The sequence below is a fragment of the Salmo salar genome, chromosome ssa20 (genome assembly GCF_905237065.1).
Source record: "Salmo salar chromosome ssa20, Ssal_v3.1, whole genome shotgun sequence".
Lineage (NCBI taxonomy): Eukaryota > Metazoa > Chordata > Actinopteri > Salmoniformes > Salmonidae > Salmo > Salmo salar.
Genome location: NC_059461.1, coordinates 85,893,173 through 85,920,978, shown reverse-complemented (window position 1 = coordinate 85,920,978; position 27,806 = coordinate 85,893,173). Strand labels below are relative to the sequence as shown.

The 27,806-nt window shown below is 41.7% G+C and overlaps 1 protein-coding gene across 2 annotated transcripts; it reads left to right on the top strand.

The window, feature by feature from the left end:
• Nucleotides 1–1,633: 1,633 nt before the first annotated feature.
• On the top strand, nucleotides 1,634–12,724 carry LOC106581444 (cyclin-L1). Of its 2 annotated transcripts, none has more exons than XM_014163509.2 (11): nucleotides 1,634–2,030; nucleotides 2,460–2,534; nucleotides 2,832–2,944; nucleotides 6,241–6,361; nucleotides 6,662–6,726; nucleotides 8,920–9,019; nucleotides 10,758–10,862; nucleotides 10,997–11,138; nucleotides 11,286–11,397; nucleotides 11,541–11,633; nucleotides 11,770–12,724. In XM_014163509.2, exons 1-11 carry the CDS (start codon nucleotides 1,791–1,793, stop codon nucleotides 12,236–12,238), a joined length of 1,635 nt encoding a protein of 544 aa, XP_014018984.1. In that variant the 5' UTR covers nucleotides 1,634–1,790; the 3' UTR covers nucleotides 12,239–12,724. The 2 variants fall into 2 exon arrangements, with proteins under 2 accessions (XP_014018984.1, XP_014018983.1); XM_014163508.2 differs by having other exon boundaries at nucleotides 6,238–6,361.
• The last annotated feature ends 15,082 nt before the right edge of the window (nucleotides 12,725–27,806 follow it).

The window sequence follows — 27,806 nt, the reverse complement described above, 5'->3', positions numbered from 1 at the left end:
TGTGTGTGTGTGTGTGTGTGTGTGTGTGTGTGTGTGTGTGTGTGTGTGTGTACGTGTGTGCGAGAGAGAGAGAGGTGAGAGAGAGATGTGTGAGAGAGAAAGAGAAGAGAGAAAGAGATGTGAGAGGGAGAAGTGAGAAAAAGAAAGAGGTGAGAGAGAGAGAAGTGAGAGAGAGAGAGAGAGAGAGACGTGAGAGGGAGAGAAAGAGACGTCAGAGGGAGAGAGAAAGAGACGTGAGAGGGAGAGAAAAAGATGCGTGAGAGAGAGAAAGAAAGAGATGTGGGAGAAAGAGATGTGAGAGAAAGACGTGAGAGAGAGAAAGAGGTGAGAGAGAAAGAGATGTGACAGGAAAAGATGTGAGAGGGAGAGATAGAGATGTGAGAGAGAGAAAGAGATATGAGACATGAGAGGGCAGGGATGTATGCTGTGATCAGATATAGTATACTCTGTACTTTTCCCTTTAGATGGTGTCTGCACCACGGCGGACTGCAATCAGTCAGCTAAATACACTAACACTGTATTTCTTTCATGGAGGACTGGTTTGAATTGTGAGGATGATCACACCATTTATTTTCATCATGCTAAATCTATTGGTTTTCTACCCAAAGTTGCAAAGGAAATGTTGGGATCTAGTTAATAAACACAGGAGACCAGGAAAATAGATTTTTTAAAAGTGTGGGGGTGTAGCAGGAACAGCGGCATCTAGTGGTCAAAACGTACAAGCGACTTCAGTGACTAATTTTGTGGTCAAAATAATGCAAGCGACTTCAGTGACTAATTTCTCTGAACAGGGTTGAAAAAACATCACAGATTCACAGGGAATACATTACATAGTATGGAGAAGCAATATTCCAAGCCTTAACTTCATACTACTTGTCTAACATAGAGAACTGATACTGGTTGTTGGTGTTGGATTGGCATAGGGTGTGGGGGTCTGTAGGTAGCTTTTGAAATTTAGGGGGGGGGGGGGATTCCTCATGTCTTGCTCATTGGTAGGAAGAAGTTTAGTGAATATTATCTGAATCCTATCAATTAAAATGGCCAATTTGGGTGCAATCAATTAGCTTCATTGTTCAGAGATAAAAGTATATTTCAACTAAATGTTTCAGGAATGCTAATCATATATGTTACTAACGACATAAACAATTTCAGAACAATCTGAGATGGTGAGTGTCATGGCTTGCTGAAATGACATGGAATGACTCTAGAACTGACTACCCGCACCTCAAATGTTCTACCAAAAACGTTTCAATTTGTGGTTCTACTGCAGTGTATTCACTAAGAACCACACAGGATTCACTGGTGAGAGCTTGAAGCGGAAGCACTGTTCTGTCTGACTGGTATCATGCAAGGAAGAGGACGGAAGTCTCCAACCTGCTGCCTTTTGACACATCGTTGCGGTGTATGACGGGCGGATGGATATGTTCCAACGCTGTACAAAGAAAGAGTTCCCAGAATCATCGTCATTGGGAAATTCCAGACAGTTCCCAAAAGCTTGCTAATTGTCCCCTGCATCACCTATTCCCATGGGATTATATATCAAAATGTATTCACAATTATATGACTAATAGTATAGCCTATCGTGTAAAAAAGCCGTAAGGCACTTCAGCAAAATGTATGATTGCTTGGAACTATTTATTTATTGTCACATAAAGTCCCGCGTATGTACACTGTTCGTAGTTCGACCGTGCGCTTACGTCATCGATTTGTTCTGCTATTTCCTTTTCTCGGTGGTTGAAGCTGTCTCTGCCGCGTTGTTGTGTCGTTTACTGCTTTCATTTGTGACGAAGATGGCCGCTGGTCCCCTCTCCGCTGTCCCTAACACATCCACGAACAATGATGGGATCCTTATCGGCGACAGAGTTTATTCTGAAGTTTACCTCACTATCAGCAACTCTCTTATACCAGAGGAAAGGCTTCAGCCAACCCCGTCTATGCTCGATGGCCTCGACCTGCACACAGAGACCGACCTCCGTATCCTGGGTTGCGAGCTAATTCAATCGGCTGGTATTCTTCTACGCTTGCCACAGGTAAATATTCAAAATAAACATCCAGTACCGTCATCTTATGAAACATAAGTACTATAGCTGGTGTTTGTTTAATAACTAGCATCTTTGTTTATATAACCCGTCAAAATAAGGCCACGCAAGGCCGGGAAATGCCCAAGCCAAGGCTAACGTTAGCTCACAGCTAACTTATTTATTAGGATAATCTGGTAGACTAATTTTGTCAATTTGTAGAATCATGTGTATAACAGTGTTATTTAGCGCAATTATCAGTTACAATTGTAAATTATTTGAATAAGTCGTTGATTTAAACGTGTGCTGCGCTTACTAACGGCAGCGGGGTAACATCCGTGGCCGTGGGATGACAAGAACAAAATGGCGGATATCTATTTTTGAATTACATTTAACGTTACATGGAGCTGTCGTATTAATGTATTGTTCTTTACATTACAGGTGGCAATGGCTACGGGTCAAGTTCTTTTTCATCGTTTTTTCTACTCAAAATCATTTGTCAAACACAGTTTTGAGGTAAGCCAAGTTGTCTTTCTCGGCAAATTAGCAGTACAACATTAGCTAGTTTAGCAACGGCACCGGGTGGTGTGTGTGTAGAGAACGTTTACGTTGGCGGCCATATTGTAATTTACAGTAGCGTAGCTGGTTTGTGGCACGTAACCAGGCCTGTTTTGAAACTATTTCATAGTCATTGCAGCTAGCTAGTCACTTTAGGTGACGTTATCATTGCAACGCCTCAGGGTAATGTTAGTGTTTTGCTAGCTAACCACATCTAGCAACGTACTGTAAACCTTGTTATTCTTGTGTCCCCAGATTGTTGCAATGGCCTGTGTCAACTTGGCTTCCAAGATCGAGGAAGCGCCACGACGATTCAGAGACGTCATTAATGTTTTTCACCATTTAAAACAGAGTCATAGAGGCAAAAGGTAAGCATCCATATAGAAACTATCCTTTGTTTCTGTCGGTCTTACATCTCTTTTAATTGTATGTTAACCGTTTGTGAAAAATGCAAGTATATTCATCATGCATTATATTAATTAGTAACTGTTTTTTAGTATCTTGTGTGATGATGCTCTGATGTATGAATGTGAAAAAATGCCCTTTTGTTGATCCATGCTCTCTAAACCATACTCTAAAACGTTTCAGTTTCCTCATCTCTGATCAATGGTAGTTACAACATTGTATTCACAGCTACATACATAGACAAGTAGATCAGTGGAAGGTGATATATTAGCACCTCTAACCTAAATAACTGTTGGTTGCCAAGAGAGAACTACTAGGCACCAGAAGACAGGACACACTGCTAGACGAGTGTGTCTTTGACCAGAATAATCTGTTCAGTTCCAATTCTAAGGCTGTGGTATTAACTTGGGTTCTCTTTTCCCTTGCAACCAACTAACAGCGACCAGCTACATTTACCAAAGCCTGGGTGATGTGGAATGGTACGTAGAGATGAAGCAGTCGGCATGACAACCATGAGCGAGGTGTCACCCCCCCCTCCCCTGGGAGACGCCCGTGGTGTGAGTCACTGCGGTGCACTGGGATCGGGGAGGACAGGTTGGCCGCAGGTCCTAGGCTGGGAGCCTTGGACTCCTTTGTCTCAGTCTAAGCTTTTGGTGTTTGCGGACCCTCTGGTAACGTAGCTCAAACACTACATACTGTGTGTACTACAGAGCAACCTCCCTCATTCACCAAATGGCATTCATGGCTTTTACAGAAATATCACTTTATCTTTCCCCCTAAGAACATTTGCACAATTGTTCACATGCACTAGTTTCCTATCTAGATTTAATATTGAGGAGATGTAATATATTTAAAAGCTGGGTGGGTTGAGTTTTAAAGTAGATACATCACCTGTAATTGATGGACATAAGCGGGGCTTTCCAGACTTTTTTTTTTTTAGAGGATTGTTTGGAAATTGACAATGGTATGCTAAACTGAACAGTCAGGGTTTGGAGTAGATATAACCCATTACATCTGCTGCCTGACTGCAGCTTGTGTAGTAGCTTAGAAACATGAACTGTTCATGTCATCCTGGCTAGACTACCACTGAAGTAAGGGAATTAGTAAATACAAACTTGCTTTTGTGAAGACAAAGTAGACTGCCATGACATGCACGTTTTTAATAGCAAATTTGGTCATGTTTGATCTGCTAACTGTTCAGTTCGAAAATGTATTAAGTTCTGACAGATCTAGTGTCCAGAAGTATTAGCTACAGTCATGTTACTCCCATGTCATATCAGAGGACCAGATGGGTACGGTCATGTTACTCCCATGTCATATCAGAGGACCAGATGGGTACGGTCATGTTGCTCCCATGTCATATCAGAGGACCAGATGGGTACAGTCATGTTACTCCCATGTCATATCAGAGGACCAGATGGGTACGGTCATGTTACTCCCATGTCATATCAGAGGACCAGATGGGTACGGTCATGTTGCTCCCATGTCATATCAGAGGACCAGATGGGTACGGTCATGTTGCTCCCATGTCATATCAGAGGACCAGATGGGTACGGTCATGTTACTCCCATGTCATATCAGAGGACCAGATGGGTACGGTCATGTTGCTCCCATGTCATATCAGAGGACCAGATGGGTACGGTCATGTTGCTCCCATGTCATATCAGAGGACCAGATGGGTACGGTCATGTTACTCCCATGTCATATCAGAGGACCAGATGGGTACGGTCATGTTGCTCCCATGTCATATCAGAGGACCAGATGGGTACGGTCATGTTGCTCCCATGTCATATCAGAGGACCAGATGGGTACGGTCATGTTGCTCCCATGTCATATCAGAGGACCAGATGGGTACGGTCATGTTGCTCCCATGTCATATCAGAGGACCAGATGGGTACGGTCATGTTGCTCCCATGTCATATCAGAGGACCAGATAAAAATGCTACCACTCTTGTATTTCTGATGTGGGGTCCTTAATCTCCTGTAGACTGATCTGCCAGTTTTGAATGGATCGTTAGATCCGTGCTGCGTTAGTGCAATGTTTTTAATTTATTTATCTGGGTTAACAGAGATGATGGGGTCCTTTACATACTTCCTAGTGTATAACTAAAGTATACATCAATCTGTTTTTACACACAATATGAGTGTAGACGGTGATGACCAAAATCCCTTAGTCCATTTTCTTACAAATGGTGTTTTTAAGTACGTGTTTTGTAAGTAATCGTAATGTAGGCCGTACCTGAAATATTTTCTTTCCATAACATGGTGAAAGTGCATGTTTTGCTTGTAAGGCTTCTTAGTTGGGTGACTGAAGTCAGGGTAGTCCAGGTTATTCCATTACAAGGGGAAGAAGTGAATGGGTAGTCCAGGTTATTCCATTACAAGGGGAAGAACTGAATGGGTAGTCCAGGTTATTCCATTACAAGGGGAAGAAGTGAATGGGTAGTCCAGGTTATTCCATTACAAGGGGAAGAACTGAATGGGTAGTCCAGGTTATTCCATTACAAGGGGAAGAACTGAATGGGTAGTCCAGGTTATTCCATTACAAGGGGAAGAAGTGAATGGGTAGTCCAGGTTATTCCATTACAAGGGGAAGAAGTGAATGGGTAGTCCAGGTTATTCCATTACAAGGGGAAGAAGTGAATGGGTAGTCCAGGTTATTCCATTACAAGGGGAAGAAGTGAATGGGTAGTCCAGGTTATTCCATTTAAAAGGGGAAGAAGTGAATGGGTAGTCCAGGTTATTCCATTTAAAAGGGGAAGAAGTGAATGGGTAGTCCAGGTTATTCCATTTAAAAGGGGAAGAAGTGAATGGGTAGTCCAGGTTATTCCATTACAAGGGGAAGAAGTGAATGGGTAGTCCAGGTTATTCCATTAAAAGGGGAAGAAGTGAATGGGTAGTCCAGGTTATTCCATTTACAAGGGGAAGAAGTGAATGGGTAGTCCAGGTTATTCCATTACAAGGGGAAGAAGTGAATGGGTAGTCCAGGTTTTTAACCATCTTGTTTGGTGATGTTTCTGTTGATATTTCTGTGAAAGCTGTGATGCATGGTGACTTGCGGTAGACATGGATCAGTGTAACTCAAAAGCTTCCACTGAAATCACAGGAGTCAAACCCCCTAAAAATAAACCATTTGGGCCTGTTGCTTTTAGTTGGTTGAAGGGGGAAAGAGAACCAGTCAAAGAAAGCAGGGTGCTTTCTTTCTGTTTTTTGAGGGGGGGGAAACATTTTTGGTTATTTTCATTCTTTTGTAAAGCAGGAGTGCAAGTTCATTGATTCTTGATCAGAACTACATTAATACCAAAAACCAAGTGATCAAAGCTGAGCGGAGAATCCTGAAGGAGCTGGGCTTCTGTGTACACGTCAAGCATCCGCACAAGGTGAGTCCCAGTTACATCGCTCAGAATACACATACAGTGCAACTGTAGACCCAGCCGGTGCTTTTCTTGCTCAAGTCACAGCTACTTTTATCTCAACACTAGCATTAGGCCAACCTATTAGACTACACTAACACTACTACAATTAAGGCTGTGATAGTTTGCGTGACGCACATGACAGCTGTAGTTGTGGTGTTCTAGAACATTCTCATCTCAGTACAGCCTGGTGGTTTGCATTCTGCCACACCTGGGGATTGTGAAACTGTGTTGATTATTGCATAATGTCAACTGGTCTTCTTCCAGATCATCGTCATGTACCTGCAAGTCCTGGAATGTGAGAAGAATCAGACTCTGGTCCAGACCGCCTGGTAAGTACATGGCCTGTACCCTAACTAACCCAGTGCCCTACGTCACAAACACCTGCTGTATTACAGTCTGCCTCCACCCTCTGTAACCTCTATTCTCTGATGGATTCATTAGTGTCTTATTGAGACCTGTTTGTTTTCCTCTTGTCCATGCATGGCTATTTCTAGTCTATGATTCTGGTGCCCAGGGAACTCAGTTTAACTTTGTCCTTTCTCTCTACTCTTTGATTAAAGGGTAGTCCATGCTGGTAAGTCTCATAAAGAACCTCTGAACTCTGCTCCTCCAACCACATGACCTCAGGAGCGCCCCCATTGGCTGGCTGCCCTTCTCGGAGACAGCCAATCCAGTGAGCGCTCTCTGCCGAGATTCACTGAAGGGGGCGGGCCTTTCCCAACTGCCGACATCGTCTTGTTTTCTCTTGGGGTGTCCAGAAGGATTTGTATTTTTGGGGTTTTGCTTCCTAGGTTGAAGTTATATCATTTTTTTTCTAGATAGCTATATAGATAACTATTGCATTCTACTTTAATTTTTTTTCCTAGTTTACTTGCTCTAGATTTGAAGTAAACATATCCTGAAGTATTTTTTTTTGACTCAACCGTTTTCTGGGTATGCCTTTTTGATGCAGTAGTTAAAGTGTACTGTTGAACTGTCTATTTGATTTTCCCACACTGACGTGGTCTCCAGACATGTCTTACAGGCTGATCCTGCTCAGGCTTTGTCTCCAAGGACCTGTCTCGTCACCCATCAATATCCACCGGCCACTTTTTGCAGTAATCTATCAGTAGTCCACCAGTCCAAAGTTCAAACCCTCAGCAAGTCTAGGGAAGCCTGTTCTGGGGGACTCCTGTGTGAGCTGGTTTTCTGAATATTGTTTAATTGATCTGAAATCATGACAGACCACTTTTTTTATTTATTGAACCTTTTATTTAACTAGGCAAGTCAGTTAAGAGCAAATTATTATACAATGACTGCCTACCCTTGCCAAAGCCTCCCTTAACACGGACAACGCTGGGCCAATTGTGCGCTTCCCTATGCCAGTCACACTCCAGGACTGGCTCGGAGTGGCTAAATGTAGTCACACTATTCAGAGAAGCCCAGTTTACATTTCAATGTGTTTATTTTTTGTTGTCAGTAAAGCTAGGTTTTGTATATCATCCCAAGCTTCCATTATATCCTGAAGGGGACATGTTTTGGGTGGGTAGGGGTTCTACCAGCAGTGTTCTGTTCTGTCACACCCCCCCCATCTTTCTGTTTCAGTTTGTCTGACTGCTCGCTAGATGACAAAACCATCAGTCAGAAATGTCCATTGTCTGTCGGTCAGATGTTTCCATGTGTTGCCTGAGCTATAGCTTTATCAGGGTCACTGAAACTCTGACAACTAGCTGCAACTAGAATCCCACTTTAAACACAGCTTGAACCCTGTTACCTGACATAACAGCATTATGTAGGCCTTTTGATGGGACTTGAAGTTGAAAGCTATGTAGAGATGATATCTTAACTAGAGTGCAGCATGCCATGCCATCCCACAGCTCTAGTCTGACCTGTCCAATCTCATCCTTCAGCTGTGGTTAAGGGAAACTTCCATCTCTCCTCTCAGCCAAGAGATGAGTTGTTGCCTCTATGGCTGCATTCTACCAAAGGGCTGCAGTATATGTCTGATGACCTCGGTCTGCTCTGCATTCACCTTCAGTTTGCATGTGCACTTTCCAAAGACATTTGAGTAGTAGGACGCATGTCCACCTCTGAAATAGGACTCGAGTGGTTTTCATTTCTCTGGACATCATATTGTTACGGTAAGGAGCTGTGGGCTTTAGCCCCGTCTGCACCGTCCTGTGTACAAGGTTTCACCTGTGACGCTGCATGTCCAGCTCAACACCAACATGGATGCACCTGAGAGAGAGGTAGCAGGACAAAGATAAACTAGAGTCTCCATACTGTTAGCCTATTTACTATTTCAGATCAATAACTGTCTTTTATTGGCGTGGTCACCAACTGTGGTCCTCTAGAGCTACAGTTTGCAGGCTTTTGTTTCACCCCAGCACTAACACATGGTTCAAGTATTTAATGGTCAAGCTGGAACAAACCTGCACCCCTGTAGCTGTTGAGAACCAGCTGGTGACTGCCCAGACCACTGTGATATGGGCTGTTTGGGAGGAGATGGTGCTATGTTTCTGTATGTTGCTTGTGTCTTGTAGGAACTACATGAATGACAGCCTCAGGACCAATGTGTTTGTGAGGTTCCAAGCTGAAACTATCGCCTGTGCCTGCATCTACCTGGCTGCCAGAGCTCTGCAGGTACCGTTGGATTGGTCTTCTCCCCATCTCTAGTCTTCCACTTTTCCCACCAACATCTCTCCTGTAACAGGAGGAGTCTCTTAACCAGTGTTCCCTACCCATCCTGTTGAATGACCCCATTTTGTAGCATTTTTATTTAACTAGGCAAGTCAGTTAACCTCCCTGGGCAAGGTGGGACGTTTGCGTGCCACCTAGTCAACAGCCAGTGGAATCGCGTGGCGCGAAATACAAATACCTCAAATGCTATAACTTCAATTTCTCAAACATATGACTATTTTACACCATTTTAAAGACAAGACTCTCGTTAATCTAACCACATTGTCCGATTTCAAAAAGGCTTTACAGCGAAAGCAAAACATTAGATTATGTCAGGAGAGTACCCTGCCAAAAATAATCACACAGCCATTTTCAAAGCAAGCATATATGTCACCAAAACCACAGCTAAATGCAGCACTAACCTTTGATCTTCATCAGATGACACTCCTAGGACATTATGTTATACAATACATGCATGTTTTGTTCAATCAAGTTCATATTTATATCAAAAACCAGCTTTTTACATTAGCATGTGACGTTCAGAACTAGCATACCCACCGCAAACTTACGGTGAATTTACTAAATTACTCACAATTTACTAAATTACTCACGATTTAACGTTCACAAAATACATCATTATTTTAAGAATTATAGATACAGAACTCCTTTATGCAATCGCGGTGTCAGATTTTAAAATGGCTTTTCGGCGAAAGCACATTTTGCAATATTCTGAGTAGATAGCTCGGCCATCACAGCTAGCTAATTTGACACCCACCAAGTTTGGCCCTCACCAAACTCCGATTTACTATTAGAAAAGTTGCATTACCTTTGCTGTTCTTCGTCAGAATGCACTCCCAGGACTTCTATTTCAACAACAAATGTTTTTGTTCCAAATAATCCATAGTTATATTCAAATAGCTCTGTTTTGTTTGTGCGTTCAGGTCAGTATCCGAAGGGTGACGCGAGAGTGCATTTCGTGACATTTTTTTATTTTTTTATATTCCATTACCGTACTTCGAAGCATGTCAAACGCTGTTTAAAATCAATTTTTATGCTATTTTTCTCGTAAAATAGCGATATTATTCTAACCGGGCGACGTTGTATTCATTCAAAGGCTGAAAGAAAGAAATTGAGAATTCTCATGAACGCACATCTCCAGTGTCACTGTTCCCAGCCTGACCACTCACAAAATCTCCTGCTGTTTTTCGCCCAGAGACAGGAGAGACGTCATTCCACTTTCTGGCGCCTTCTGACAGCCAATGGGAGCCTTAGGAAATGTCACGTTACAGCAGAGATGCTGTATTTTCGATAGAGATGCCACAGAAGGAGAACAAATTGTCAGACAGGGCACTTCCTGTATGGAATCTTCTCAGGTTTTGGCCTGCCATATGAGTTCTGTTATATTCAGACACCATTCAAACAGTTTTAGAGACTTTAGAGTGTTTTCTATTCAAATCTACTAATTATATGCATATTCTAGTTTCTGGGCAAGAGTAGTAACCAGATTAAATCGGGTACGTTTTTTTTCCGGCCGTAGCCCCAACAGGTTAAGAACAAATTCTTATTTTCAGTTTATGGCCTAGGAACAGTGGATTAGATTAACTGCCTTGTTCAGGGGCAGAATGGCAGATTTTTACCTTGTCAGCTCAGGGATTCGATCTTGCAACCTTTCAGTCGTTAACTAAGTGCTTTGTGTCTGTAGATGCCTCTCCCATCCAGACCTCACTGGTATCTGCTGTTTGGAGCCACAGAGGAGGAGATCAAGGATATCTGTATCACCACCCTCAAACTCTACACCAGGAAGAAGGTACATGATCATCCCCTGAATCTTCTAGCAACCCTGGAACCATGATTTTCTTCCTCCATGCACCCTCCTGCTCTATAACATAATCCACCACACAGTACCTTCTTAACCCCTCTCTGTCTCTCTCTCTCGACCAGCCGGACTATGACCACCTGGAGAAGGAGGTGGAGAAGAGGAAGATGTCTCTGCAGGAGGCCAAGCTGAAGGCTAAAGGGCTGAACCCTGATGGGACCCCAGCTCTGTCCAACCTGGGAGGCTTCTCACCCGGATCCAAACCCTGTGAGTTTACATTACCATAGCTGTCCAATTTAAGTAAGTGGTCAAGTCATCATAGATAAGTACTTTTTTTATTTTAACACAGTAGTACAATAATATTCCATTTCTAAATGGGGACCACCCAGTCTAAAGACATGTTGTGTTCCCCAGGTTCTCCCAACGTAGTGAAGGTGGAAGATAAATCGCCCAACCCCCAGGCTCTCAAACCTGTAAAGAAAGAGCCAGACAGCAGAGCCCAGGGCTCCAAGAGCCCACACAACGGGTGAGGAACACATACACACAGCTCTTTAACTAATCACAGCAGGGCCTTTCGTTCTGGAAGAAAAGGGCTTTATTTTCCCATTTTAAGCAGACACCCCTAATGGAAATGTAACGTTTCATCTCTCCTTTCTTTCTCTCTGTCAGGCTGAGGAAGGAGGCTAAGATTGGGAGGAACAGCAGGAGTAGGAGTGGATCTCGTTCCAGAACTCGCTCGCGATCACGCTCCCCACGCAGACAGTAAGACTTTAGTACTTCATTCATTGTCTGCTTTACTGTGGTACTTTACAGCCAGTATTTTACAACCAGTGTCACACTCTCATGTAGTAATATTCAACTGGAGACCAGTCTTAACTCTATTCTTCACTCTCTTCAGTTACAACAGCCGGCGAAGTCGTTCTGGGACCTACAGTTCTCGTTCTCGCAGTCGGTCTCACAGCCGCAGCCCCTCACCCCGACGCCATCCGTCCTCCCCCCTCCTCCTCCCACACCTCAAGCCAAAGCCCGGCCACCATGGCAACATCGACCCCAAGCCATCGAGTCGTCATAGCAGCGGCGGGGGGGCTCACAAGAGGAAGAGGTCAAGGTCGCGCTCTGCCAGCAAAGGAGAGAGGGAACGGGAGAGAGGGAGGGAGCGGGACAGAGACCGCAGCACATCGGACCTCTCTTCGGCCAAGAAGCACAAGCACGAGAGAGGTGGGGCTGGGGGAGGACATCACCGTGGAGACAGGAGGGAGCGGTCCAGGTCGTATGACCGAGAACGAGAAAGGGCGCGCACCCACAAGACCAAACGCCATAGCAGCAGCAGTGGTGGACACTCAGGGCACGGACGTCATCGCCGCTGAACCAGGGGCAGGAGTCCCCTCCTCTCCTTAATGCAGTTTTGTGTTCTGCTTTCCCACAATCCTCCTTTTCAAACCTGTTTTAATTGACATGTAAATGCTGGACTTGGAGACAACATATTTACAGTGTAAAGATGGTTAACTGCTGATTTAGTGACAAAGCTTTGATTTATAAAAGCGACTCTTCAGTGGAAGAAGGAATGAATGCGTGTACAAGAAAATAATAATTCCGGAAAGACCTCAAGACTTTGTGGACTGAAGGAAGTGACTACCCGGTTCTATTTGTTTGATCTAAAGCAGTGTTCTGTACAGATTGCAAAGGACTACTGGGCTTCTCTAGAAACAGGCTGTATGTTTTTACAGCTGAATGCAGACTCTTCATTTCAGAACCTTTTTAGGATCGTGGTGAATTTGTTACACTGGTTTATAGTCTGCACGTGTTCATGTCTGATTTTTACTTAATAAAAAAAAAAAAAATTACAATTTGACTCCACTTCTCTTTTGTAACACCAGACGACAGGTCATGAAAAGCTGCAATAGGCGGCGTTCACACAGGGAGCCCAATTCTGATCTTTTTCCTCTAATTGGTCTTCTGACCAGCTCTGATGTAAAAAGATCTGATGTGATGATGTCAAAAGTAGGGATTACCCGATACATTTTTGCACAGTACCAAATCTGATATTTTCCTTGGCGAAAAAACCCCCAAGACCGATATACAATATTACATTTTTTTTGCGGCCTTTCAAGCATTCTAGTACAGTTAAATAGTTGAAACACACACACTGACAAAGTTATTTTGTTGGCATTTACATGACCCCATTACCAATAAAACATAATCCAAACTTATTTCTTTCAATTGCTGTTTTGTTCATTCTCAACCAGAATTTCATAAATGTCAAGCAGTAAAGTTTCAGCTCTGTCTGTCCGTGGCCTCTCTTCCTCGTTGCGCACTGTCACTGTGTCCATTTCCATCTTTGTAACGTTTCATGTAAACCCTGTCTGCATCAAGGTAGTGGTCCTTGTACCTAGCATCGAGCATGGTGGCGACGCAGAGGCTGAGAGAATGCCACCGAATCGCTTGTTCACAGCCTCTAATAGTTTCCACCGTACGGTATGTCGGCGTTTCAATACCGTGACAGAAGGCATCACTTCTACTGTAGACGCAGTTGAGCTCATTTCTTGAGTCAGTTGTTCGAATGGAGCGTGTTCCCAAGTTTCAAACATGTTCTCAAATGCCATTGACATAGCAGCAGCAGTTTGAGAATCGGCACATTCTTGAGCATGCAATATGGCTTTCCTCAGTACGAAATCCTTGTCGACCCGCTGTGCTGTCAGACTAGGCATGCTCATGTGGCTGACATCACTGGTCCAAATGTCAGTTGTGAAGCTAATAGCAGTGACGCCCATAGCAAGTAGCTCATGGATGTGGGTTTCAACAATACTCTTTAACTTCGGTAGAGCAACATCTGAAAAATAGCGCCTCCTTGGTAGTGTGTACTGGTGCTCGACCAGTCAGCGAAAGCCAACGTCATCCACGACAGAACGGTTGGCCAATGAATTCCATCATCTTGGCGTTTTTAATGGATTTCGCCTTTCGAGTTTATCTGAAGTTTTCTCTTTCAAATGACTGCTCGACAGTTGTTGGAAGTGGGTGCTTTGTATTTTTATGCTTTGCTGTGTAGCGCTGTATTTTTTTGTGGCATCGTTTATGTTTATATAGGTATGCACGTCAGCTTTGACATCGGTGTTGCACGTCGGCGTTAAACTAGACATGGGGCTGACGGCATTTTTAGCTAATATCGTCCGATTCCGATATATCGTGCATCCCCAGTCAAAAGACCAATTAGTGGAAAAATATCAGAAATTATTCAGCCAAAATGGGGCCTGTTTAAACACAGGCCAAGTCCTCAGCCCCCAGCTTGGCATGACAACTAACCCTTTAGGTCTAGCAGGTCTTGTTCTCTACTGGCAGCTAGGACTGGTGTCTTCATGATCCAAGTGTGAAAAGCTGCCCTTCACATTCTGGTAATGTAATCACATAATCAGGCTGCTAATCATCAGGCATTGCTACCATTTTAACATTGGAAGTAATTGCTCCTCTGGGGTAAATACTTTTCATTGAATTGATATATTAAACCCCAGTGATACCCCAGAGCTGTGTAATTCCAAACCTGCATATTATGCCTTATTACTCTTTGGAGTGTATAGGGAAGTGATACTGGTAGATAACCTGAACTTCCTGTTAAACAATGTTTGGCCTATGTTATCATGTTACAAACTACAGATTGTATAATGTTGTTTGTCTAGTGTTCTGATGAGCATGTATTATGTTTCACCACAAGAGGGCGGTGTAACACCCTGCATCCCACTGCTGGTTTGCCTCTGAAGCTAAGCAGGGTTGGTTCTGTTCAGCCCCTGGATGGGAGACCAGATTCTGATGGAAGTGGTGTTGGATGGCCAGCAGGAGGCACTCTTTCCTCTGATATATATAAAAAAAATATCTATCTATCTATATATACATATATATACATATACATATATATATATGTATATATACATATATACATATATGTATATATACATATATACATATATATACATATATATATATAGATATATATGTATAGATAGATAGATATATATAAATATATATGTATAGATAGATAGATATATATAGATATGTATAGATAGATAGATATATATAGATAGATATGTATGTATAGATAGATAGATAGATATGTATAGATATATATATGTATAGATAGATATATATGTATAGATATATATATATATATGTATAGATATATATATATATATGTATGTATATATATATATACATATATATGTATCTATACATATATATCTATCTATACATATCTATCTATACATATATCTATCTATACATATATATCTATATATATCTATCTATCTATACATATATATCTATATATATATCTATCTATCTAAATATATATATATATATATATGTATAGATATATATATATATGTATGTATATATATATATATCTATACATATATATGTATCTATACATATATATCTATCTATACATATCTATCTATACATATATCTATCTATACATATATATCTATATATCTATCTATCTATCTATACATATATATCTATATATATATATCTATCTATCTATACATATATATCTATATATATCTATCTATCTATACATATATATCTATATCTATCTATCTATCTATACATATATATCTATATCTATCTATCTATACATGTATATCTATATATATCTATCTATCTATCTATACATATATATCTATATATATCTATCTATCTATATCTATCTATATGTATGTATGTATGTATATATATATGTATGTATGTATATATATATGTATGTATATATGTATGTATATATGTATGTATGTATATATGTATGTATATATGTATGTATGTGTATATATATATATATGTATATATATGTATGTATATATATATATATATGTATATATATATATATATCCCAATGCCCCAGGGCAGTGAGTGGGGACATTGCCCTTTGTAGGGTGCCCTCTTTCGGATGGGACGTTAAACGTGTGCCCTGACTGGACACCATAGTCTAAGTTTATGACTACTGTTGAACAGAGTACTTCCCAGTGGATCATTTCTATGCGTTAAAACCACCATGTGTTAGTGTTTAAGGAAAGAAAACACACCTATCGGAAAGTTCGCTCTAACTACATTCCCAATGTATGTCTGGAATGAATTTCCACTGGAAAGGTACTCAAGGTAATGTGCTGTATGTCTCTGGCAGTATATTATAGTATGTGAGCGAGAACCTAACTCTGTAGCACGTTGTGAAATAACACATTTCCAGACTAAAGGTTTTCTTATGAGCAAGCTTAGAATGACCGATACATTCCAGCACTCTAGAACCCCACAGCGGGGGAGCAGATCAGTACGGCTTTTAAAGCCCTACTGTACATGTGTGCCCTTACACACAGACACTTACACACACGTATGACTTCAAATGCATGCAAACAGAGAGAAAGACGACACAGTGTCCTACAGTAGATAACAGAGAGAGTAAGACAACACAGGGTCCTACAGTAGATAACAGAGAGAGTAAGACAACACAGGGTCCTACAGTAGATAACAGAGAGAGTAAGACAACACAGGGTCCTACAGTAGATAACAGAGAGAGTAAGACAACACAGGGTCCTACAGTAGATAACAGAGAGAGTAAGACAACACAGGGTCCTACAGTAGATAACAGAGAGAGTAAGACAACACAGGGTCCTACAGTAGATAACAGAGTAAGACAACACAGGGTCCTACAGTAGATAACAGAGAGAGTAAGACAACACAGGGTCCTACAGTAGATAACAGAGAGAGTAAGACAACACAGGGTCATACAGTAGATAACAGAGAGTAAGACAACACAGGGTCCTACAGTAGATAACAGAGTAAGACAACACAGGGTCCTACAGTAGATAACAGAGAGAGTAAGACAACACAGGGTCCTACAGTAGATAACAGAGAGAGTAAGACAACACAGGGTCCTACAGTAGATAACAGAGAGTAAGACAACACAGGGTCCTACAGTAGATAACAGAGAGTAAGACAACACAGGGTCCTACAGTAGATAACAAAGAGAGTAAGACAACACAGGGTCCTACAGTAGATAACAGAGAGAGTAAGACAACACAGGGTCCTACAGTAGATAACAGAGAGTAAGACAACACAGGGTCATACAGTAGATAACAGAGTAAGACAACACAGGGTCCTACAGTAGATAACAAAGAGAGTAAGACAACACAGGGTCCTACAGTAGATAACAGAGAGAGTAAGACAACACAGGGTCCTACAGTAGATAACAGAGAGTAAGACAACACAGGGTCCTACAGTAGATAACAGAGAGAGTAAGACAACACAGGGTCCTACAGTAGATAACAGAGAGAGTAAGACAACACAGGGTCCTACAGTAGATAACAGAGAGTAAGACAACACAGGTTCATACAGTAGATAACAGAGAGTAAGACAACACAGGGTCCTACAGTAGATAACAGAGAGAGTAAGACAACACAGGGTCCTACAGTAGATAAAAGAGAGTAAGACAACACAGGGTCCTACAGTAGATAACAGAGAGTAAGACAACACAGGGTCCTACAGTAGATAACAGAGAGAGTAAGACAACACAGGGTCCTACAGTAGATAACAGAGAGTAAGACAACACAGGGTCCTACAGTAAATAACAGAGTAAGACAACACAGGGTCCTACAGTAGATAACAGAGAGAGTAAGACAACACAGGGTCCTACAGTAGATAACAGAGAGAGTAAGACAACACAGGGTCCTACAGTAGATAACAGAGAGTAAGACAACACAGGTTCATACAGTAGATAACAGAGAGTAAGACAACACAGGGTCCTACAGTAGATAACAGAGAGAGTAAGACAACACAGGGTCCTACAGTAGATAACAGAGAGAGTAAGACAACACAGGGTCCTACAGTAGATAAAAGAGAGTAAGACAACACAGGGTCCTACAGTAGATAACAGAGAGAGTAAGACAACACAGGGTCCTACAGTAGATAACAGAGAGTAAGACAACACAGGGTCATACAGTAGATAACAGAGAGAGTAAGACAACACAGGGTCCTACAGTAGATAACAGAGAGAGTAAGACAACACAGGGTCATACAGTAAATAACAGAGAGTAAGACAACACAGGGTCCTACAGTAGATAACAGAGAGTAAGACAACACAGGGTCATACAGTAAATAACAGAGAGTACATGCAGCTTCTAATAGTAATAATATATCTTATTTTAAGAGCTTCAGACTGAGCATGGTGAACACCACATGATGACAGACTGAGTATGGAGAACACCACACACGATGACAGACTGAGTATGGAGAACACCACACATGATGACAGACTGAGTATGGAGAACACCACACATGATGACAGACTGAGTATGGAGAACACCACATGATGACAGACTGAGTATGGAGAACACCACACATGATGACAGACTGAGTATGGAGAACACCACACATGATGACAGACTGAGTATGGAGAACACCACATGATGACAGACTGAGTATGGAGAACACCACACATGATGACAGACTGAGTATGGAGAACACCACATGATGACAGACTGAGTATGGTGAACACCACATGATGACAGACTGAGTATGGAGAACACCACATGATGACAGACTGAGTATGGAGAACACCACATGATGACAGACTGAGTATGGAGAACACCACACATGATGACAGACTGAGTATGGAGAACACCACACACGATGACAGACTGAGTATGGTGAACACCACATGATGACAGACTGAGTATGGTGAACACCACATGATGACAGACTGAGTATGGAGAACACCACACATGATGACAGACTGAGTATGGAGAACACCACACACGATGACAGACTGAGTATGGTGAACACCACATGATGACAGACTGAGTATGGAGAACACCACACATGATGACAGACTGAGTATGGAGAACACCACACATGATGACAGACTGAGTATGGAGAACACCACACATGACAGACTGAGTATGGAGAACACCACACATGATGACAGACTGAGTATGGAGAACACCACACACGATGACAGACTGAGTATGGAGAACACCACACATGATGACAGACTGAGTATGGAGAACACCACACATGATGACAGACTGAGTATGGAGAACACCACACATGATGACAGACTGAGTATGGAGAACACCACACACGATGACAGACTGAGTATGGTGAACACCACATGATGACAGACTGAGTATGGTGAACACCACATGATGACAGACTGAGTATGGAGAACACCACACATGATGACAGACTGAGTATGGAGAACACCACACATGACAGACTGAGTATGGAGAACACCACACATGATGACAGACTGAGTATGGAGAACACCACACATGTCCATCGAGAATGCCGTTGCAGTAGTCCAGGCATGATAAAACTAAAACGTGAATCAGGGTTTCAGCAGCGGGGTCAGTGAGAGAAGGTCTGAGTTGTGAGACGTTTTTAAGGTGTAAGAAGACAAACTTGGCGATGTGGGATTCAGTTGTAACACCAAGGTTCCTGACTGTGGAGTTGGAGGGGATGGTGCAGCCGCAATTATCCCGTTTAGTTCACCCAGTTTCTTGATGAGGGAGTCGGGGCCTGTCATGCCAAATACTGTCCCCCTCTGCGACACAATGGGATTCGATAAACTATTAGCGTCCGTTGCTATATCAACGGTATTATGACTTAATGATCAGAATTTTGTGGATCATTACAACCTAAATTACGTCATTTTTTTGTTTTGTTAAGCTAATAAAATTAAAACATTACTTCAAACTACTTTTGTGTGTGTAGCGGGGTGCGTAATTGGCGGCAGAGAAGTCAGGCGCAGGAGAGCAGAACTGGGTAAGAACCAGAGATTTATTAAGCAAAACCAACGGCATCCAGAACAACAAGATAAATGGGCACAAAAATAACCCGTCGTGCGCTCACGGGGAACGTGCACAAGCACTACAATAAACAATCCCACACAAAGACATGGGGGGAACAGAGGGTTAAATACACAACAAGTAATTGAGGGAATTGAAACCAGGTGTGAGGAAAAACATGACAAAACACACTTTGGCGGAAGTCGTGACAGTGTGCCTTGTTAACATTACAACAACATGAAATCCATGTCTTAAACGTTGCTACGTTTCACAAATGGCAAAGGAAACATGTAATCTGCTTGACACATTAAAGTTACTTACCTTACAGGTCACAATGTCAGCTAATTTCCACTCCATTCATATGGAAATCCATTTCATTCATACACTGGCTTGTCTGGCTGTCATGTTTATATTTCATTTACACTGAAATATTATAATTTCAGTAGTCCTCTATTATGATTCATTTTTTTCTATTTTGCACAGCTCATTAGTACACCCTTGTGTTGAATATATATAAACTCAGCAAAAAAAGTACCTTTTTCAGGACCCTGTCTTTCAAAGATAATTCGTAAAAATCGAAATAACTTCACAGATCTTCATTGTAAAGTATTTAAACACTGTTTCCCATGCTTGTTCAATGAACCATAAACAATTAATGAACTTGCACCCGTGGAACTGTCGTTAAGACACTAACAGCTTACAGACGGTAGGCAATTAAGGTCATAGTTCTGAAAACTTTGAACACTAAAGAGGCCTTTCTACTGACTCTAAAAAACCCCAAAAGAAAGATGCCCAGGGTCCCTGCTCATCTGCGTGAACGTGCCTTAGGCATGCTGCAAGGAGGCATGAGGACTGCAGATGTGGCCAGGGCAATAATTTGCAATGTCCGTACTGTGAGACGCCTAAGACAGCGCAACAGGGAGACAGGATGGACAGCTGATCATCCTCGCAGTGGCAGACCACGTGTATCAACCCCTACACAGGATCGGTACATCTGAACATCACACCTGCGGGACAGGTACAGGATGGCAACAACTGCCAAGTTACACCAGTAACGCACAATCCCTCCATCAGTGCTCAGACTGTCCGCAATAGGCTGAGAGAGGCTGGACCGACAGCTTGTAGGCCTGTTGTAAGGCAGGTCCTCACCAGACATCACCGGCAACAACACTGCCTATGGGCACAAACCCACCGTCGCTGGACCAGACAGGACTGGCAAAAAGAGCTCTTCACTGACGAGTCGCGGTTTTGTCTCACCCTGGGTGATGGTCGGATTCGCCTTTATCGTTAAAGGAATGAGCGTTAAACCGAGGCCTGTACTCTGGAGCGGGATCGATTTGGAGGTGGAGGGTCCGTCATGGTCTGGGGCGGTGTGTCACAGCATCATCGGACTGAGCTTGTTGTCATTGCAGGCAATCTCAACGCTGTGCGTTACAGGGAAGACATCCTCCTCCTTCAGGTGGTACCCTTCCTGCAGGCTCATCCTGACATGACCCCCCAACATGACAATGCCACCAGCCATACTGCTCGTTCTGTGCGTGATTTCCTGCAAGACAGAAATGTTAGTGTTCTGCCATGGCCAGCGAAGAGCCCGGATCTCAATCCCATTGAGCACGTCTGTGACCTGTTGGATCGGAGGGTGAGGGCTAGTGCCATTCCCCACAGAAATGTCCAGGAACTTGCAGGTGCCTTGGTGGAAGAGTGGGGTAACATCTCACAGCAAGAACTGGCAAATCTGGTGCAGTCCATGAGGAGGAGATGAACTTAATGCAGCTGGTGGCCACACCAGATACTGACTGATACTTTTGATTTTGACCCCCCCCCCCCCCCTCCCCTTTGTTCAGGGACACATTATTCCATTTCTGTTAGTCACATGTCTGTGGAACTTGTTCAGTTTATGTCTCAGTTGTTGAATCTTGTTATGTTCATACAAATATTTACATGTTAAGTTTGCTGAAAATAAACGCAGTTGACAGTGAGAGGACGTTTCTTTTTTTGCTGAGTTTATGTATGTATTGTCGGTCCTAGGATTCAACAATGAATAATGTGGATGTGGAAAACTAATCTGGCAATATTTAAGATTTTAATACATAAACTTTGATATTTTTCGGTACAGTTGTGTCATTCATTTATTTTTAAAGATTCACAGATTCACAAAGATACACTCACATGGCAATCATAGACTAAAATACCTTATTCTGGTGTCTGGAATATAGAGGAGGGGTGGGGGATTCTGTTTGTCACTTTGTTCTCAACAGGCAGCCAGTCTCTGAAAGGGGACTTGAAGACGGAGACTACAAAGTCCAGCCACTGCTGCTCTCTTTGTTCTGAGTTTTTTCAGTGCTAGTGTTTTTAGTTCATCTGTGTATCTCACATATTATGTGCCAAGTATGATAGAGCAAGAAAACTTTCTTAGCAGATAATGACAACATGACAACGGGATAACTCCCAGTGGGCTCGGACAGTCGGTGGTCCTAAAGTCATTTGGAGGTAAATTGAAGAGGTACATTTTTATGAGCTCAGCATAACTACCATTTCTTACTTTCTCAAATGTCAACCAAAGCTTAACATATTTTGTCTATTAGGCTTCACTGAAGTGTAGGGCGTCAGGGCTTTCAGTGGTCGACCGTCCACCTGTTCCAACTGGAGATACATCGAGATAACCCTAGGAAGACAAAGAAAAAATATCACTGTTAGGGAAACTAAAACTAGCTTCAGGTTATTTTCTGTCCAAAGGCAAATAGTTATTATCTGAGATTTTTTACATTCACCATAACAGGTGACCACAGCTAGCAGTGAAAGAGCTGCGAGGTTACCCAGGTCTCGCCTTCCGTTCGTCCTTCTTTCAAACCGAGTAAGTTTCCCGGATGTCGAAACACTTGGTCCCCTTCTTGATTCTCCTCCGGTAGCTCTCCTTCTGTTTCTCCTGCACCTTGTCCATGTTCACTCTCAGCTTGATTGATGACAGGAATAAATGCAATTATATTTCATATTACAAATACATTTCTTATCAGTATGTTACTTTCTAAATGTAGATTACTTTCCCTTTAAGAGGCATTAGAAGAAGACAAAAATATATGTTACCAATTGAACAACATCTATTGCAGGATAAATCAATGTTAAAGTTTACATAGCTGGCCATATATGGATGTTACATTTTACTTTATGGGTTGGTTATGTAGGCTTCTTCTAACTCATCACTTTTCTACTACATATAATAATACAATGAAATTATATCTTTACATTAAAAACCAAAGTCTATCAGAATTCCAGTAATTCCAATAAATGTTATACCCTTTGATCTTCAAGAATAGGACTTGGAAATATGGAAGTATAGATTAGCCAAATTGTTTAACCTGAGCATGATCCCAAAACGAAGGACTTATTAGTCAGCCCTACTCTGTTGTTTATTATGGTGTCATGGTGATTGGGCTCATTGATTCTAATTGATAAATTACAATCAAAGCATGGAATGGCATGCTTTGAGCACTACTGAAAAGTGCTATTTACGTGTGAAAAATGAATGCCATGTGCTACATTTGCTATAGGCCTATTGTTACTCTTTTAGTTGGTGACACTTTGATATCATGATAATATGCAGCTGTTTAAAGGGCAAATCCACAGATGAAACAATAACAAAATGGGCACCCCGCCTCTGTTTAAAGGAAAAAGCTGAGGGATGGGCCTGGAGAAATGTAACCACTCTCAGATTAACAGACAGAACTATGGATGTAAGGACTGACCATCCATGATATAAAAATGATTGTTTTAACCATGTTATGAGGATATACAGTGTTTGTTTACATTTACAATGTTTACTAACATTGGAGAAAAACAAGTTTATATTTTGGGTTCTGATGGAGTGTGATAGATGAACTAAGCTCACGAAGCATTTATAAGTTATATTCTTCAAGAATCAATGGATATATACATACAGTTGATATAAATACATATATATATATATATATATATATATACAGTTGATATAAATACATATATATATATACAGTTATATATAATACAGTTGATATAAATACATATATATATATATATATATAACAGTTGATATAAATACATATATATATATACAGTTGATATAAATACATATATATATATACAGTTGATATAAATACATATATATACATACAGTTGATATAAATACATATATATATATATATATATATATATATTATACAGTTTATATAAATACATATATATTCAGTTTATATAAATACATATATATATATATATATATATACAGTTGATATAAATACATATATATATACAGTTGATATAAATACATATATATATATATATATATATAACAGTTGATATAAATACATATATATACAGTTGATATAAATACATATATATATATATACAGTTGATATAAATACATATATATATATATATATATAAACAGTTGATATAAATACATATATATGCCAGAAGAGGACTGGCCACCCCTCATAGCCTGGTTCCTCTCTAGGTTTCTTCCTAGGTTTTGGCCATTCTAGGGAGTTTTTCCTAGCCACCGTGCTTCTACACCTGCATTGCTTGCTGTTTGGGGTTTTAGGCTGGGTTTCTGTACAGCACTTTGAGATATCAGCTGATGTAAGAAGGGCTACATAAATACATTTGATATATATATATATATATATCAAATACAGTTGATATACAGTTGATATAAATACACATATATATATACATATACAGTCAGAAGTTTACATACACCTAGGTTGGAGTCATTAAAACTAGTTTTTTAACCACTCCACAAATTTCTGTTAACAAACTATAGTTTTGGCAAGTTGGTTAGGACATCTACTTTGTGCATGACACAAGTAATTTTTCCAACAATTGTTTACCCACAGATTATTTCACTTATAATTCACTGTATCACAATTCCAGTGGGTCAGAAGCTTACATACACTAAGTTGACTGTGCCTTTAAACAGCTTGGAAAATTCCAGAAAATTATGTCATGGCTTTAGAAGCTTATGGTAGGCTAATTGATATAATTTGAGTGAATTGGAGGTGTACCTGTGGATGTATTTCAAAGCCTACCTTTAAACTCAGTTCTTCTTTGCTTGACATCATGGGAAAATCTAAGGAAATCAGCCAAGACCTCAGAATTTTTTAGACCTCCACAAGTCTGGTTCATCCTTGGAAGCAATTTCCAAATGCCTGAAGGTACCACCTTCATCTGTAGAAACAATAGTACTCAAGTATACACACCATGGGACCACGCAGCCGTCAAACCGCTCAGTAAGGAGACGCGTTTTGTTTCCTAGAGATGAATGTACTTTGGTGTGAAAAGTGCAAATCAATCCCAGAACAACAGCAAAGAACCTTGTGAAAATGCTGGATGGAAACAGGTACAAAAGTATCTATATCCACAGTAAAACGACTCCTATATTGACATAACCTGAAAGGCCGCTCAGCAAGGAAGAAGCCACTACTCCAAAACCGGCATAAAAAAAGCCAGACTACGGTTTGCAACTGCACATGGGGACAAAGATCGTACTTTTTGAAGAAATGTCCTCTGGTCTGATGAAACAAAAATATAACTATTTTGCCATAATGACCATCGTTATGTTTGGAGGAAAAAGGGGGAGGCTTGCAAGCTGAAGAACACCATCCCAACCGTGAAGCAGGGGGGTGGCAGCATCATGTTGTGGGGTGCTTTGCTGTAGGAGGGACTGGTGCACTTCACAAAATAGATGGCATCATGAGGGTGGAAAACTATGTGGATATATTGAAGCAACATCTCAAGACATCAGTCAGGAAGTTAAAGCTTGGTTGCAAATGGATCTTCCAATTGGACAATGACCCAAGCATACTTCCATAGCTGTGGCAAAATGGCTTAAGGACAACAAAGTCAAGGTATTGGAGTGGTCATCACAAAGCCCTGACCTCAACCCTATAGAAAATTTGTGGGCAGAACTGAATAAGCGTGTGCGAGCAAGGAGGCCTACAAACCCGACTCCGTTACACCAGCTCTGTCAGGAGGAATGGGCCAAAATTCACCCAACTTATTGTGGGAAGCTTGTGGAAGGCTACCCGAAAAGTTTGACCCAAGTTAAACAATTTAAAGGCAATGCTACCAAATACTAATTGAGTGTATGTAAACTTCTGACCCACTGGAAATGTGATGAAAGAAATAAAAGCTGAAATAAATCATTCTCTCTACTATTATTCTGACATTTCACATTCTTAAAATAAAGTGGTGATCCTAACTGACCTAGGACAGGGAATTTTTACTAGGATTAAATGTTAGTAATTGTGAAAAACTGAGTTTAAATGTATTTTCCTAAGGTGTATGTAAACTTCCGACTTCAACTGTATAAAGACAAATATATGGTGAAGAATGCGTGTTCTCTTTCCAGTCTTTTCGGTCCTCTGAATCAGCAGGTTGTCACCGTCAAAATCCTCCTCGGAGAGCAATTCTGAGGTAATAATTTTTCACGGACTGAGCGAGCACTTATGATGTGAAATAGAACGGACGCTTCCGTTCATTGCGTAATCCAGTGAAAATTTTGACATTTCTATTAACAGCCCATGAGCATGATCTCTGTTTTGTCGTCATTTCATTTTAAAAAGTTATTGCTCATCCACTTTACACAACAGACGGGGGTGGCAGAGCAGAGTTGGGTTTAGTGTGGATGTAGATGTGTGTAATCTAACAGTGAAGTGAGTCCAAATTGATGGAGGATCTGACCGAGCGGTAGCATGTAAATACTAAACAGTAATGGACCTAACACTGAGTCTTGTGGGACACCTTGTGACACAGGGGCTGGGGCAGACATGCAGTTGCCAAGGGAGAAACGGTTGTCTATCAGATAGATCGGAGTGGAACCAGGCAAGGGGTGTTTATGGAAACACCAAGAACCCGCTACATGTGGTCAGTTAAAATCTGAGGACAAATGCTGCAGACCGGTCCTGGTGGATGAGGATGGACATGTTCCCAGCATCAGCAGCACAGTGTCACACCCTAATCTGCTTCACCAGTCTTTGTGATTGTCTCCACCCCCCTCCAGGTGTCGCCCATCTTCCCATTATCCCCAGTGTACTTATACCTGTGTTCTCTGTTTGTCTGTTGCCAGTTAGTTTTGTTTCGTCAAGCCTACCAGCGTTTTTTCCCATGCTCCTGTCTGTCTCTAGTTCCTGTTTTCTAGATTTCCCGGTTTTTGACCATTCTGCCTGCCTTGACCCTGTGCCTGCCTGTCGTTCTGTACCTTGTTATACCACCCTGGATTACTGACCTCTGCCTGCCCTGACCCTGACCCTGCCTGCCTTTCAGACTCTGCTCTGGATTACTGACCTCTGCCTGCCCTGACCCTGAGCCTGCCTGCCTTTCAGACTCTGCTCTGGACTACTGACCTCTGCCTGCCCTTGACCTGTCATTTGCCTGCCCCCCTTTTGTAACAAACTTTTGGTACTTCAAAACTGTGGCAAGTAAGTCCTTGCAGTTGTGAATGTGGTATTTTTATGGCTCCCAGTTTGCAGAGCCCTTCTAAACTCAGCAAAAAATAAACGTCCTCTCGTCCTCCAACTGAGTTTATTTTCAGCAAACTTAACATGTGTAAATATTTGTATGAACATAACAAGATTCAACAAGTGAGACATACACTGAACAAGTTCCACAGACATGTGACTAACAGAAATGGAATAAAGTGTCCCTGAACAAAGGGGGGGTCAAAAAAGTAACAGTCAGTATCTGGTGTGGCCACCAGCTGCATTAAGTACTGCAGTGCATCTCCTCCTCATGGACTGCACCAGATTTGCCAGTTCTTGCTGTGAGATGTTACCCCACTCTTCCACCAAGGCACCTGCAAGTTCCCGGACATTTCTGGGGGGAATGGCACTAGCCCTCACCCTCCGATCCAACAGGTCACAGACGTGCTCAATGGGATTGAGATCCGGGCTCTTTGCTGGCCATGGCAGAACACTGACATTTATGTCTTGCAGGAAATCACGCACAGAACGAGCAGTATGGCTGGTGGCATTGTCATGCTGGAGGGTGATGTCAGGATGAGCCTGCAGAAAGGGTACCACATGAGGGAGGAGGATGTCTTCCCTGTAACACACAGCGTTAAGATTGCCTGCAATGA